Here is a 15,163-nt window from a genome sequence, read left to right on the forward strand (position 1 = left end):
CTGCAATAACGGCCTTGATACGCCTGGGCATTGAGTCAAACAGAGCTCGGATGGCGTGTGCAGGTACAGCTGTCCATGCAGCTTCAACACGATACCACAGTTCATCATGAGTAGTGACTGGCGTATTGCGACAAGCCAGCTGCTCGGCGACCATTGACCACACGTTTTCAATTGGTGAGAGATCTGGAGATCCAGAAAGGCCTTTACAGGACCTGCAACATGCGGTCGTGCATTATTCTGCTGAAATATAGGGTTTCGCAGCGATCGACTGAAGGGTAGAGCCACACAGGTCGTAACACATCTGAAATGTAACGTCCATTGTTCAAAGTGCCGTCAATACGAACAAGAGTGACCAAGACGGGTAACCCATACCATCACACCGGGTGATACGCCAGTATGGCAATGACGAATACACGCTTCCAATGTGCGTTCACCGCGATGTCGCCAAACACGGATGCGATCATCATGATGGTGCAAACAGAACCTGGATTCATCCGAAACAATGAGGTTTTGCCATTCGTGCACCCAGGTTCGTCGTTGAGTACACCACCGTAGGCGCTCATGTCTGTGATGCAGCGTCAAGGGTAACCGCAGCCATGGTCTCCGAGCTAGTAATCCATGCTGCTCCAAACATCGTCGAACTGTTCGTGCATATGGGTATTGTCTTGCAAACGTCCCCATCTGTTGACTCAGGGCTCGAGGCGTGGCTGCACGATCCGTTACAGCCATGTGGAGAAGATGCCTGTCATCTCGACTGCTAGTGATACGAGGCCATTGGGATCCAGCACGGCGATCCGTATTACCCTCCGGATCCACGGATTCCATATTCTGCTAACAGTCATTGGATCTCGAGCAACGCGAGCAGCAGTTTCGCGATACGATAAACCGCAATCGCGATAGGCTACAATCCGACCTTTATCAAAGCCGGAAACGTGATGGTACGCATTTCTCCTCCTTACACGAGGCATCACAGTAACATTTCACCAGCCAACGCCGGTCAACTGCTGTTTGTGTATGAGAAATCGGTTGGAAACTTACCTCATGTCAGCACGTTGTAGGTGTCGCCACCGGCGCCAACCTTGTGTGAACGCTCTGAAAAGCTAATCGTTTGCATATGACAGCATCTTCTTCCTGTCGGTTAAATTTCGCTTCTGTAGCACGTCATCTTCGTGGTGTAGCAATTTTAATGGCCAGTAGTGTAAAATTACGAAAATTGACGTAATATACGTATAAATTGTGGGAAAGTAAGAAAAAAATCAGGAAAAGTGAGGGAGTGAGGGAGTGTGTACATGTTGGCTTGGTGCAGAAAAATTCATGTACATTTCGACGATTATGTGATGACAAAGCAATATGAGAAAAAGTTGACAAGTAAGCATAAGGAACCAGGGAAACAGTCATATGTCATAGACAACGATAAGGCGGCTGCAAGGGTTTGTTTAACGTGAATGACCACCAAATAGAGAGTAATAAAATTATGTATATTTGATCAGAAGCCATGGCGTGACTGTAAATTTATTGGCAAATATCTGACATATTTTTATAAAGTTCCTTAGCCTAAGAGCATTATATTACTAGCCTGGGGGCTGCAATATACAGCTACAGAATGTATCATATGTTTGCCCCTGTGAAACTCTGTTTAAGTGCTTTAAATTTTTCAAACAGTATTTGCAATGTGTTTCTCCGTATCCTCTACCAGTCTCAACCATGCAGTGCCAGCTAACAAATACCTTACAGAATAGTTACTGCATGATTTCAACAACATTCTGCTGTATGCCTACTGAGACAATAGGGTTACATACATGTTGACTCCAGTCTTTGATGTTTTTCTGGAAGAGTACCGTCTGCCACTAAACGGAGATCGATCTGTGTTAGAGGATTAGAGAAAGTAGATGAGGTAATCGATTGGGAGGCGTTTTAATGAGGTATGATTTAATGATAGACTGATGAATTATTCTATAGGGAGGGTGATGTTGCAGCAGATCATTTATCACACATTTAACTATTTCTTTCCGTAGTTCATTCAGGGAGTATGAGAAGTGTGGTATAATCTGCGTCTGACTGGCATACAATTACGCATTCTGGGTGTCAGTTAGAGCGCTACCTGCCTGTGATCGTTAACAGCAAACCTCTTCATACCGCTGTCAGCTGAGGACTTCCAACACATATGTGTCGATTCATGGCCATCAAAGCAATGGACAACCTCTTCGCCGTCCTCCGCTGGACGAAAGAAGATGTATTGGAAGTACTCCATCCCCCTACAAATCTTGGACATAAATCCAGTCTCCGCTTTCATAACTGCAGTGATTCTGAGATGATGGCAGGGATTTGTGACGTACTGCAATCCATATGTATACATTTGCTTGACACGTGGCGCGTGTGGAAGGGAATGTTCTCTTCAAGGAGCTAGAGCAGCATCGCGTGCAATTTCACATGTCGGACACGGCTACTACGCGTTTGTCTATTTCCTCGTATAATGTGTTCGTGTCACGCATTTTTCCGACGATCGATTTACAGGACTATTAAGGGTGTAGAAAGTTGCTAATCTGATGTAAATAGTGGTCTCTATAAATCTCTGGAGAGCTACATAGTACATGGATAACAAAGATTTTACGCTTTTTTATGTAAAAGGTAATAGTTTTATCATATTAAAGCGTCTCACCATAGTGAGTAGAACGGAAAACATGGGGTGAATGTATGTCAAGTGATGGATATATTCTCTGCACTGGAGTAGTAACAGCATTTTATTCCACTCTACTAACTGTTTTAACGTTATAGCATGCTTAACTGTAGCCTTCTGGGCGTGTGTTTATGCTCTATAATCAGTTTTCTCTTCATAGAACTTTGTTGGTAAGGTATCCATTCAATACAACAATTCTACAGAACTCGCAGCACCAGTGATTTACGTAAAATGCTTCAAACTCCTTGCATCTGGAGCTCCATTATCCATGAATCACAGGTTTCATCTGTCATATCACAACAATACTCTCATATGTGTTACAGTCGTATCCACTATACGGCAGTAAGGTGTCCTAAACTCCTCAGAATGCAATCATTTAGAGAAATCGTGTGTAATTGAATGGGTGAGAAGTCGAATGTATTGGACATAGTACCCTGCTACGTATGGTCACTTCCAAAGTAAATCGGACACAGTGATGCAGGGAGGGTTGACTGAAGACAAAGGAAGAGTCACGACATACCTACAGAGACATCTTCTAGAATTTTCCTCAGGGTCTTTAGCTAATAGGTTCAACGAAGCAGTAGCTCCTTTCGAAATAAAGGACAGCGTGCTAGATCTTTGAATCTCCAATTTTATCCCACGAATGTGAGAATACTTTGTGGCTCTCGTCCATATAGGGGGAGACTGTAAATCGTAATAAAATCTTATTGAATTTATAAAATGTTTCAGCTAGGGAACGTAGTTTCGCACCTCACCTTTGCTGATGGCAGGGAAAGGGCGGCGCCACCCCACGTTGCACTGTTCCTATATTCATTGAAGACTGTAGATCCATTAAGGTGACCATGGATGTGGGAATGTGACATCGACATCATGGTGGTAAATTCAAATTTTGATGGGAAATTAGGTCAATTGGGGTACCTACACTAACCTAGCATCCGCTCTCTCACTCCTCCCCTCCCCACCTAGAAACTGAGGAAAGGACTCAATCTGAGCTGGGCTTACAGATAAGATGGATGTATGTTTATATTTTGTGTGCATTGCTCCCCTCCCCTCCCCATCTGCAAATTAGTGGGAAAGGGCTCAATCTGTCCTGAGCTGCCAGATAGAATGGAAGTAAGTAAGCATTGTTTATTTAAACAGTTTGAGTTGTCATAGACAGTAGCCCCATCTGGTGTGGTCGCCATGAGGTCTGGAGTCTAACTGACCTAGTTCACGACACCACCACCAGTGTTCACTGTTGGTCATCCCGCTTTCCTCTTCTGTGACAATCCTAGATGGTGGTCTGGGGAAAAATGGCTTTAAAAGAACTTAGTCTATGAATAGCTGCTGGACTCTAAGGATGGACATAATTGTTTACTGTGTTCCATGAATGTGATGTCTGTGCTGAAGGAGGAGGAGTTTAATGAGTATCTCAGGTGTAGATCACGCATCTGATGACTGTGTCAACCGCAATGATATCTGATGAAGACAAATACGCTTCATGAAATAATGAAGATGCTGCAGGATGGGGCTAAATTACACTTCGCAACTCATGCTGATAAATGTGTGTGCTGTAACTGTAGATCATTTGATAAAAATCCAGTCAGTCTTCTGAAGTGCGAGAGGCAGGACTTTCACACACTCCAGCGCAAGCAGCCACGTGTACCATTGACGAAATGGTGGTGACGAGCAGGGATGAATTTAATACGTGTATTCATGTAAGCACACAGCATCCTACACAATGAGTGGAAAGAAAAGATAATGGACGACTGTGTGTGAATATTTTTCGATCAATAATGGCAATGCAGCCGGATGGCGTGAACAACCTACAGAAACCTCTGCCACCATCTTGTTGAGACCTGCGCCGACCCCTTCACCTGCGTCAGTAACAACTTCCAGCAATTCTGAACCTGTAGCGAGCACATGGGATCCTGTAGCACACAGCCCACTTCCTGGAGCATTTGGTGGAACTGTTATTGGCTGTCCCACTCATCGATTTCTGTGACCTGCTCCCAGCACATTGAATGTTGCTGGTGGTCCTAAACAACAGCAAGATGATGGACAGTATTGGTCACCGCCATACATCCTATCTCAGGAGAACATCCCTGTGCCGGCAGGTGTGGCCGAGCGGTCCTAGGCGCTCCAGTCTGGAACTGCGCGACTGCTACGGTCTCAGGTCCGAATTCTGCCTCGGGCATGGATGTGTGTGATGTCTTTAGCTTAGTTAGGTTTAAGTAGTTCTAAGTTCTAGGGGGCTGATGACCACAGCAGTTAAGTCTCATAGCGCTGAGAGCCATTTGAACCATTTTGAGGCTGTAGGTCACCTTCACAGTGGGTCACAAGAGCGAGGATGCATTCAAAGTCAGTGTACACAACAAACGGCCATCGTGATGGTGAGCATTTTAAAACTTTATGATCTTATTTTCCTCAGTAGGCCTAATAACATGTACCGGCTCCTTTAGAGCACAATCTACTAGATGCGCAACTAATAACTGGTCTGAGAAAAATAATTTCAGGCAGCTTAAGCAAATAAGCTTTTTATGTTATTTTTCAGTAATCAACAGTAAAGGTGTTGAGACATGTCTTTGATACGAACGTAATGATAATTGTCACCTTCAGAGAAGAGTAGCATGTTTACATGCATCTCACGCTCACCAACATATTTTGAAAAATGGTGGGCGCTGATGACAATGTGCTTGTCCTGCTCACCTGACTTGCCTTTTGTTCTTTAGGCCATAAACATGAAACGATATTCCGGCATTCAGCACTTCAAATTTAGATGTAATTGTAATTTCTCTCGCAAGCCAGGATTTACCATGCGAAACAAGCCTGATCCTTTCTGTTTCCGACATTAGTGCACGCCTGCTTATTAGCTATATCCTTAGGGAGCTTGATACCGCTACTCTTCATTTACCGGATTATAGACATGCATATGGATGTCCAAGTCTAGTATTAGGCTGAGTGCTTTGGCTGACACTCCCACTTCCGTCCCAGAAAACCTGGCCAGTAAAGCACTCAAGGTGCATTTACGAAACCACTTGTCGATTGATATGCTCCGCGTTATCAAGCCATTTTTCCTCCAAATAAAATGAACGCTTTTCTCTTCAATGTCAGAGGCCACATTGGAGAGTGCGATAGTTCAAAGCAGCTCATTGCGCTGCATTTCATGGCGGGATACTACTGATTATTGACTCGTTTGAGGAGCCCTGTTTCCACGACAAGAAGGCAAGACCTTAGAAATCCAACAGGGTCGCTGTACCCTCTGCCAGATTCTCGGTCCTTGTGAATGAAATTCGTTTCAAGGGCGTCTGTGATCACCTAGTTTTCTAAGTTCAGTATGACCTTATGTCCTTCACTAAAAGGTCGGGAGAGGGAACTGCCACAAGCCACAAGATCTTCTCTATTACTGCTACTGCTGCTACTAACACAGGGTGATGTTTATTCTGTCGATGATGGAGTCGGTGGGGTGCACAGGGGTAGGCGTTGAGGTCCACAGACCACCCACTGCCGGCGGTGAGGAGAGGTTGTGCTACTGTGGCAGGCCAGTGGGGACAGCCTGGCCATGGTTCCCTATGCTGCTGCTGCTGTAGGCCTAACCCGGTAGCTTGAGGCGTGGTAGCTCCTTGCTCGATCCAGGGATGCAATACCAGATGTAATAACTCTCGAAGCAGCACATGTTCAGAGACATCCACTGGAGCTGGAGATCGGAAGGAGGAAGGCTGCGGGTATTTACAATGCTACAGGAAGTATGTTGTCACTCCTGCGGCTACTGCGTGATCGTGGCATAAGGAAGCGTGTGGCCTCTGGGTGCAGGGAGCACATACGAGGGAGTAAACATCTTGTCCCTTGCGCTTTGGAAAAGTGATTGGACTTTTATTGAATGATCTAAAGCTACAGCACATACATTTAATAACATGACTTGTAAAGTGTAAATTAATCCCATCTGATGCATCTTCATTATTTCGTGAAGCTTATTCGTCTTCAAATATCATTGCTGTCGACACAGTACTCAGATGCATGAATACAGCTAATGTGCCCGTTAAACTCCTCGTTTCCAGCACAGACATCTCACCCATTCAATATAGTGAACAATTATGTCTGTCCTCCCAGTCCAGCAGCTATACATAGGCCGAGTCTTTTGCCTGGGAATTTCCAATAGGGGGAGGGGAGAGAAAGAAGAGGGGGAGGGGTTATGTTAGTGGAGGCAGCCTAATTGACCCATATTCCCACCGAAATTTGAATTACCCGTCAAGATGTCCCTGTGACGTTTCCTCATCTGTAGTCATCATCTTGCATCCTTCATCTTGAATTAATCTGGCAACACTGCAACGTGGGATGGTGCTGCCCATGCCCTATTACTGGGCCACTTCCTACACTAAGAAACAGTATTTGCATCATGTGATACAGACAGTGTAACTGTTTGCAATATGTCCATATGCAAATGACTCTTGAAGTGTAATGGAGTTTAGCAACGATACTGAAATAACAACTGTGCTGCAAAGATGCTGGCTGATAGCATCAAGAGATGGACGCAGTGAGAAATTTTGTTGACGAGACAACTCGTCGTGAGTGGTGATTTGGTGAGCTCAAGTAATTGAGTAAAACGCATTGAGTTTATGGAAAACCTTGTAAAATTACGAAAATTTTTAAAAATACACAAAACTGATGAAAATACGACAAAAATGTGGAGAGATGAGGTTACTTACATTCTCACCTGGGTTTTTGAAAATGATTCCCATCTTCCACCGGTAGGATTGATAACTAATGGTGCATACTATCTATGCACTATGAGTAAGTCTTGCAGAATATCCCCTTGTTCCACATGCAGTTACGTGATGTAAGTTATAAAAATGAAAGGCGCAGTGTCCAAAGATTTGGGGGTTAGAGTAACTGCCACCTAGGACACCGAAACAGCGATGCATTCCTTGGTGCAATATGCACTACTAATTTGAAGGATCATTGTTCTGCGTCTCTTCAAAAACAGAACGCGAGACATCTGCTACCTCATCACTGTGGAAGATGAGATTACATGTAGAGCTCAACATCTTCGGATGGCTGTTTGTAAACGATCCACAACGCCGCAATATCTTCCAGCTTCCATATATTCAGATGTCTTCACATTTTTGTCAATAAGAAACGACGCCTCCATCTTTTATTTCAGCCATTCTGTGTGTTGTGGGAGCAGCTTAGTTTACACCACGCGATGCCAATCATTCTCTGAGAGTCAATGGCTCGAAAGGTGTTAACGTCAGTTTAGTACCTGACACAGACCGTAAAGTCATGGCCGAAAAAGAAAATGTATGGATGTGTACACAGCTGTTGTCATACACGGCAAATAGATAAACAATATATGAAACTGCTTATGGAACAACAACACAAGAACCCTCTGCTGTAATTGATAGTCTATGTGATATGGTCTTCTTCCAGTACAGGCAACAAAACATATTACAAGTCCATGGCAGCGATTAGATCACTGGCTGCTTGCTCCAATGGACCAATAAATTCGAAGGAGCACCACATATGGTCAGTGTCAACGCACCGAAAGTATTTGTTACTAATATATTGGAGGAAAGGGATCAGGTAAGATCTTTTTGAGTTCCTAACCAGGTGATGTTAGCGAAGTTTTTGGAAGAAAGAGATGAGGTAAAATATTTTTGAGTTCTCTGCCAGGTGATGTTAGCGAAGTTTTTATAGTTTTTAGTTTTACTCCGTTGGATGTTCCAAAAATAATGAAGAGAGAGAGAGAGAGAGAGAGAGAGAGAGAGAGAGAGAGAGAGAGGAGAGAGAGCGCGAGACTATGTTGCGAACGAAGACTCTGACACGATTACACTGTTGTATTTCTAGGGTGATAAATACGATAAAGGAGATAAGAACATGTAAAGGGGATATTTACAGACTGTTATTAAGTATCGACGAATTGTGGGTGTTATGCTTCGTAAATTCTTTGTGTATTCCACTTGTACTCTGCATGGTTGTGCAGGCATGAGTGGCCGAGAGGTTCTAGGCGCTTCAGTCTGGAACCGCGCGACTGCTACGGTCGCAGGTTCGAGTCCTGCCTCGGGCACGGGTGTTTGTGATGTCCTTAGGTTAGTTAGTTTTAAGTAGTCCTAAGTTGTAGGGGACTGATGACCTCAGAAGTTAAGTCCCATAGTGCTCAGAGCCATTTGAACCATTTTCTGCACGGTTGTGAGTTTCCGCCTGTAAGTAAGTGTGCTATTTTGCTCGTTGTGATAGCTCTCTAACTAGTGAGTGACAGATTGAGGTCTACACAGTCTTCTAACTACGCAGCAGTGCTGTTGGAATGTGATGGGATTTCGAAACAATTAGCAGGGGGTCTGTGATTTCGCTGCGGTGATCAACACTTCCCGCTCTACCAAACGCTGGCTGTCTGCGAGAACACATGTAACGTAAGAAAAGACACGAAGGCTTTTCAATTTTGATTCAAACGTACATGGAAATCTGATATTTCCAGAGACACAGTGGTCAGGAGGAAGTATTTCCGGTACTTTGCTTATTGTTAAATGTCATCAGGTTGATGAAGCAATCCTAATATTTAACGGTAATTAAACTGATAAATATGTAGCTAGTTTCCTAGAACGACACCACTTAGCATCCGGCAGAGGTAGTCTGTGGCTGGAGAGAATGGATATTTCTGGCTTATGACTCGAGCCACTGATGGGCCTATCGAACTGGTCAGGCGGGGAATAGGAATGCAGTTGACCTAATCATGCCACCCTCTGAGTGGGTGAATAGCGAACTAATATTCAGTTTATGTTGGACAGCTTTCGTGATCACATGTATTGCGACTATGCTTTATGTGCAGGAATTTGAGGAGATTCAATATGGCGAATGTTTGCACTGGACAGTTATTCCCCACCCATGTAAACTGACCGGTTGACTAGGTGAGGTGACATTAGACGATCATAGGTTGCAAAAGGTTTAGTAGAAATAGTTTCTTAACTCGGTTCTGTGACGAAACACAGAAACTCTATTTTTGGAGACTAAAATGTCGACGTGGTCTAAATAGGTGGTTCTTTACATTTGGGTGGTGGCCGTCCTGTTGGACGTGTCGAACAGGACAGACACTAATTAGATGTATAAAATTCGGTTAGATTGCGACAGCTGCTTGACGTTTCTTCAGTGTTGATGCATTAATATCGTCTCTACTCGTGTTGTCATCAGTTATTTGTATGTGTGGGACTAATGCATGAGATACGCTGTATTGCAGCGTATGGTAGGATGGAAATTTTAGTCGTATCCATGTCGCCAAAGCGAGTAAAACAACCGCTCACGAGAAGCTGTAAATCCAGGTTCGATTTCCAGTCCTCCTCAAATTTTCATCTTCCTCTATGCATTACCACAATGCCTTGTGCGGCTGGAAGTCACGAATTCCGATCACCCCCTACTCCTTTCTTTCCCCATTATCTATTTCATGTGGATGTATAGGTTTATTTCAATTTCATTTTGCTTGACTTGTTCTCTATCACATTTTGATCACTGGAGTATCACTATAAGTATCACTGTCACATATGAAATGTCTTGAAGCAATGTACTACAGACTACCGTACGTACATTTATGGCACAGTGTGCTTCATTCAACATGTGTTGAAAACGACCTATGTCCCATTAAACGTGTGTTCTCATAGTAGCTGCGGCTCAGATGATACTCCTGGCTAGCGCTCTTACCACCTATGTACTTCAACTGGTTAGATTACCAAACACCAACTAGTTCGGCCAAGAGCAGCGTTCTTTGCAAATGTAACACAGGCTTCGTGTGAAGGATAACAGCATAAATAGGATGCCAATGGAGGGTTCGTCGATGACGAATCGCAGCTGACAGTGAGATGGTCTCTGTCACGTCCAACAGGTTCGCCCCTCGATTGGCAGGCTTGTTACACACTGCCAAAATTAAAGACTAGAATGTACTTCATGTCACTGCCTTCAGCCCACCTACTTCTCCCGCTTTCGAGAAAACTGCCAGTAAACTTAATGACGTACCAGCGATTCAGAATTGAAGGGATCGTTTGATAAGTGAAAATGGAACATTTTTCGTTATCGTTCTACAATTTTCTTTTCATATGTATTCTCTACCGTACTGCTGTTGATGGTTATAGGAGGATTAATTAGGTAACTGAATCGACAAGGGATAATTAAAATCTCGATTCTGGTCGTTTTACATTTGCTCTTTTACTTCTTCACGTTCCATCGAATAAGTAGATGGACGGTGCTTATCGTATAAACATTTAAAGAAAACATGTTTTCGAAACAAAGGAATGCTAATGAATGGAATCTCCAAGCAACCATCCACGACGACTTTTTCGATGGGATGTGAGTAAAAGAGTGATTGTAGAAAAACCAGGATTAAAATTCTAATTCTTCGCTAATTCAGATTATTGGACACATTTATTTACCTACCTTGTTATTATTCCTTACTGAGTCCCCCTTCACTGGACATAGTACCCTGCGACAGGCAAGCTGCTTCCACGACGCCACAGTCGTATTCGGCACAAATACATCTGTACCTTACGCTATAGAGAACAACAGCTGTTTTCAACACCCTTCTGTTTATTTTCGCGCTTTTCCACTGTGAGCTTTGGTATTCCCTTTCAGCTTTCTGTACTGCTATTCAGTTCTGACTTTCTCTATTGGTACCCCCCTGACCTGCCTTGTAAGTTCAGCTACGTAGTTCAGCTATATTGTACATCCTCGCTACAGTTCGTTCCCCATTTTCATTTTTTCTTTTTGAATCTAATGTGATCATGTCTCTCTCCAGTTGTTTCGTTTTGTGTGGTTTATTATTATTGAGATTCTGTTGTTGTTACTTTAGATTTTAGTTATACGCTACCAAAAACTCCCAATATCTCACGGTTGTCACGTAAGCCCCAATATTTATTTTTGAGAATCTGTACGATTCTGTATTTCATCTTCAAATTTTCGAGTCTTGAAAATGCCTGATGTTATCACCGTTATTTCTAAATGATGTTTGTGTTGCATTTCCTTGCTCATAGCAACGTTATTGGTCAAAGCCGATAGGTGATATCGAAGGCTCTGGTTTTTCTTAGTTACAAAATGTGACGGGGGGTACGTCTGAAACTAATATCTTCCCACCTCCGCTCCCACTAACGCCTTCCATTCACGAATGGCTTGTGGTGTCCTCAAACGTCCGTATCAGTTCCAGTTTCTGCGACTTACAGACTGTGTAATATTACTAACCTTTATTGGGCACAGCGATGTAACAAGGGAAACTTATAACTGATTTCCTTTCACCTTGAGTTTTAATCCCACTCTTGAAACTTACTTTTATTTCCGCTACTGCTGCTTCTATGTATACAGTGAACAGTCTCTTCAAAACGAGAATTTCGTTCTTGGCCTTCGAATATTATTGTCCGCTTTCAGTTCTTGTAAAAATAGTATATTACCTTCCTTTCCCTATGGCTTATTCCTATTTTTCTCAGTACACCTTACACAATTTTGCAGTGTCGAACACTTTTACAAGGCCCACAGATCATATGTCCGAGACTTGATTTTTCTCCAGTCTTCCTTCCATTATCAACCGCAGCGCCAGGACTGCCTCTCTGATGCCTTTACCTTTCCTAAAGCAAACTGTTCGCGGACCTAACGGATCTTCAGTTTTCTTTTTCCGTGTGTTATTTTTGTCATAAATTTTCACACAGTAGCTTATTGTGTGATAGTTTTGTACTTACGTGCTATTGTCATCTTCGGAACTGAAAGCCTGATGGGAAGTCACCAGCCTGCTAGTTTCTAAATGCCAACCTCAACAGCTGTGTAGTTGCGACTTCCTCTAATGATTTTAGAATGTAATGTTATCTACCCATTTTGTCTTATTTTGCCTCATATCTTCCAAACGGATTTTAAATTCTTACTCTAAAAATGGATCCCGTTGGTTCCCTCTCTAAAATCCAATTGCTTAACAGACACATTCTCTCCGACACAGTGCCTTCGATGAACTTTTTCCACCTAAACCCAGTCCCCTCTGAGTTCAACAACGGAATTTCCGTTGGATCCTTGATGTTCCCATAATTGCTTTTAGTTGCACTGAAGGTAGTTTTGACTCATCGAAGATTGTTTTCAATTATGTACATGCTGGGTCAGCCCTCCTCACGATAATTTATTTTTCAGTTTCTTCACATCTTTCCTCGAACCATTTTGCCTTGGCTCCTATGCACCTCTTAGTCGTTTGATTCCTAAGAGTTTTATATTGCTTTTTTCCCATTCTTTCTCTGAACATTCTTTTTACATCCTTCTTTCGTCGATCAAGTGAAGTATTTCCATAAGAATCAGTTTACTAGATAGTGGAATACTGAAGTAATGAGGAACATTGAGATGCGTTTGAAGTTTGCTAAGGATGTGGATACTACGATGAGGAACACTAGAGTAGGCAACTGAGTTAAAGGGCAGTCACAGATAATGAAGAGACAGATATAGGTATAAAGAAAGCAACAGTGAAGAGCCTGTAGAAAAAAGTGTCGTTGAGCAGACTCAAGAATCTTTATCGCTGGAACGATAACCATAGTCGGAACTTTACCTACGAGAATGAAGTGACGATACACTCTTGTAATTATGGAGAAGCATGCTAGGAAATATATGAATTAACAGAAATTTAATGAAAAGTGGCTCACAAAGTGAACAGCCGGCCGCTGTGGCAGGGCGGTTCTAGGTGCTTCATTCTGGAACCGCGCTGCTGCTACGGTCGCAGGTTCGAATCCTGCCTCGGTCATGCATGAGTGTGATATACTTAGGTTAGGTTAGGTTTAAGTAGTTCTATGCCTAGGGGACTGATGACCTCAGATATTGTCATAGTGCTCAGAGCCAGTTGAAACATTTGTTGAAAGAAGTGAACAACAGGAATTAACGCCACTGGAACTTAAACCAGCATGGGGGAGCCTATTGCCTCTTGTGATACTCTTCTGAACAAAATACGAAAATTGCAAAACTGGCTAACAGTTAGAAAGAATGCAGTCAACTAAACTGAAACCTACTACATCCTAGGCAGTAAATCATGTTAGAGTGCCAGAAGTACAAATGGGTCAAACAACAGTCATTGATATCCTGCATTCCTTTAGCACATTTGTGCCCATTGCATGGATGAATGGGTACTGATGACTTATAGTTCTCACTAATCTCTACATAGTCGATACTAACACACGACAACTTAAATTTTCGAGGATACCTTACCTGAATGACCACTTAAAAAAAAAAAAAAAAAAAAGAGACACCATATTTCAATTCCTTCCCTTTTACGAGTATGTAGTTTAATTTAATGTGTGAGTGATAGAAAAGGTTATAACCAAATTATTACTTTCTCCGTTTCTTCTCTGCTATTCTGAAGCTATTACTCAGTAGTGACTGGACCCCAGTCTTACCAGACCCAAACTTTACTTTCATACTGGATAATCAAGAAATTCTCAAAAATTGTAACTTCTTGGTGGTTAAAAAAATTGAAGCCGGCCGGTGTGGCCGTGTGGTTCTAGGCGCTTCAGTCTGGAACCGCGTGACCGCTACGGTCGCAGGTTCGAATCCTGCCTCGGGCATGGATGTGTGTGATGTACTTAGGTTAGTTAGTTTTAAGTAGTTCTAAGTTCTAGGGGACTGATTACCACAGATGTTAACTCCCATAGTGCCCAGAGCCATTTGAACCATTTTTTTTAATTGAAAATACATTTAATACTAGATCTACGTAATAATGGCTGTACCGTAGTGCATAATATTCTCTACTGAACTGTACACATTGAGCGGCTACGTTAAACACTTGTTGGTTGCAGGAGACGCTGCGGCTGTTCCCTACAGCTCCCGTCGGTACGCGCCTCGCAGCCGAGGACATTCCATTAGCAGGTGGCCGTTACATAGCACCTCGTGGCTGCTGTGTCTTTTTGGCCTTTTACCTGCTGCACCGCAATCCAGAGCTGTTCCCAGATCCCGACAAGTTTGATCCGGGTCGCTTCCTTCCGGGTGGCAGTGCAACTTCCAGGAGATCCTGCAGCTACCTTCCGTTTAGTACTGGTCCACGAAGATGCGTGGGAGGCCCCTTCGCGACTATGGAAATGAAAATTTTGCTAGCAACACTACTGAGGTGGTTTCGCATACTTCCTGGATCCAGCAGAGAAGAACTAGAAAGTATCTCATTTTCTGTAACCAGCCATCCCCTCACAGGTTACAGAGTATCATTTATTCCTCGAGAAATACAGTCCTTTAAGTAATTGGTGAGGAAACGGCTGCAGTTATATGTACAGCAAACAAAACAAAATAAAGTCTTGATACAGAGAAGCAGTCACATCAGAAAATTACATAATTAACCCTCCGCCACAGTCGCGATTGCTAACACCCGCCTGTGCTTTAACACTCAACTTGGAGATACGCTGGCTCGAACCCTGTTGATGGACTAAATTTTCAGAGCCGAAAGGAGGAGAAGAGGTGGCGGTGTGCAGCTCCTGATCACATTTATTGTGTCATGATGTGAGAGTATGTGACACTGTCGATAGTAATCTA

At 43.1% G+C, this 15,163-nt stretch overlaps 1 protein-coding gene across 1 annotated transcript in view; it reads left to right on the forward strand.

Moving 5' to 3' along the window:
• Positions 1-14,874, forward strand: part of LOC126355422 (cytochrome P450 4V2-like) — a 43,392-nt gene extending 28,518 nt beyond the window's left edge. Inside the window, exon 3 of the mRNA XM_050005725.1 lies at positions 14,440-14,874. Coding sequence (XP_049861682.1) covers positions 14,440-14,874 — 435 coding nt within the window. The remainder of the gene's footprint in view (positions 1-14,439) is intronic.
• Positions 14,875-15,163: the final 289 nt, after the last annotated feature.

This window comes from Schistocerca gregaria, chromosome 3 (assembly GCF_023897955.1).
Source record: "Schistocerca gregaria isolate iqSchGreg1 chromosome 3, iqSchGreg1.2, whole genome shotgun sequence".
Lineage (NCBI taxonomy): Eukaryota > Metazoa > Arthropoda > Insecta > Orthoptera > Acrididae > Schistocerca > Schistocerca gregaria.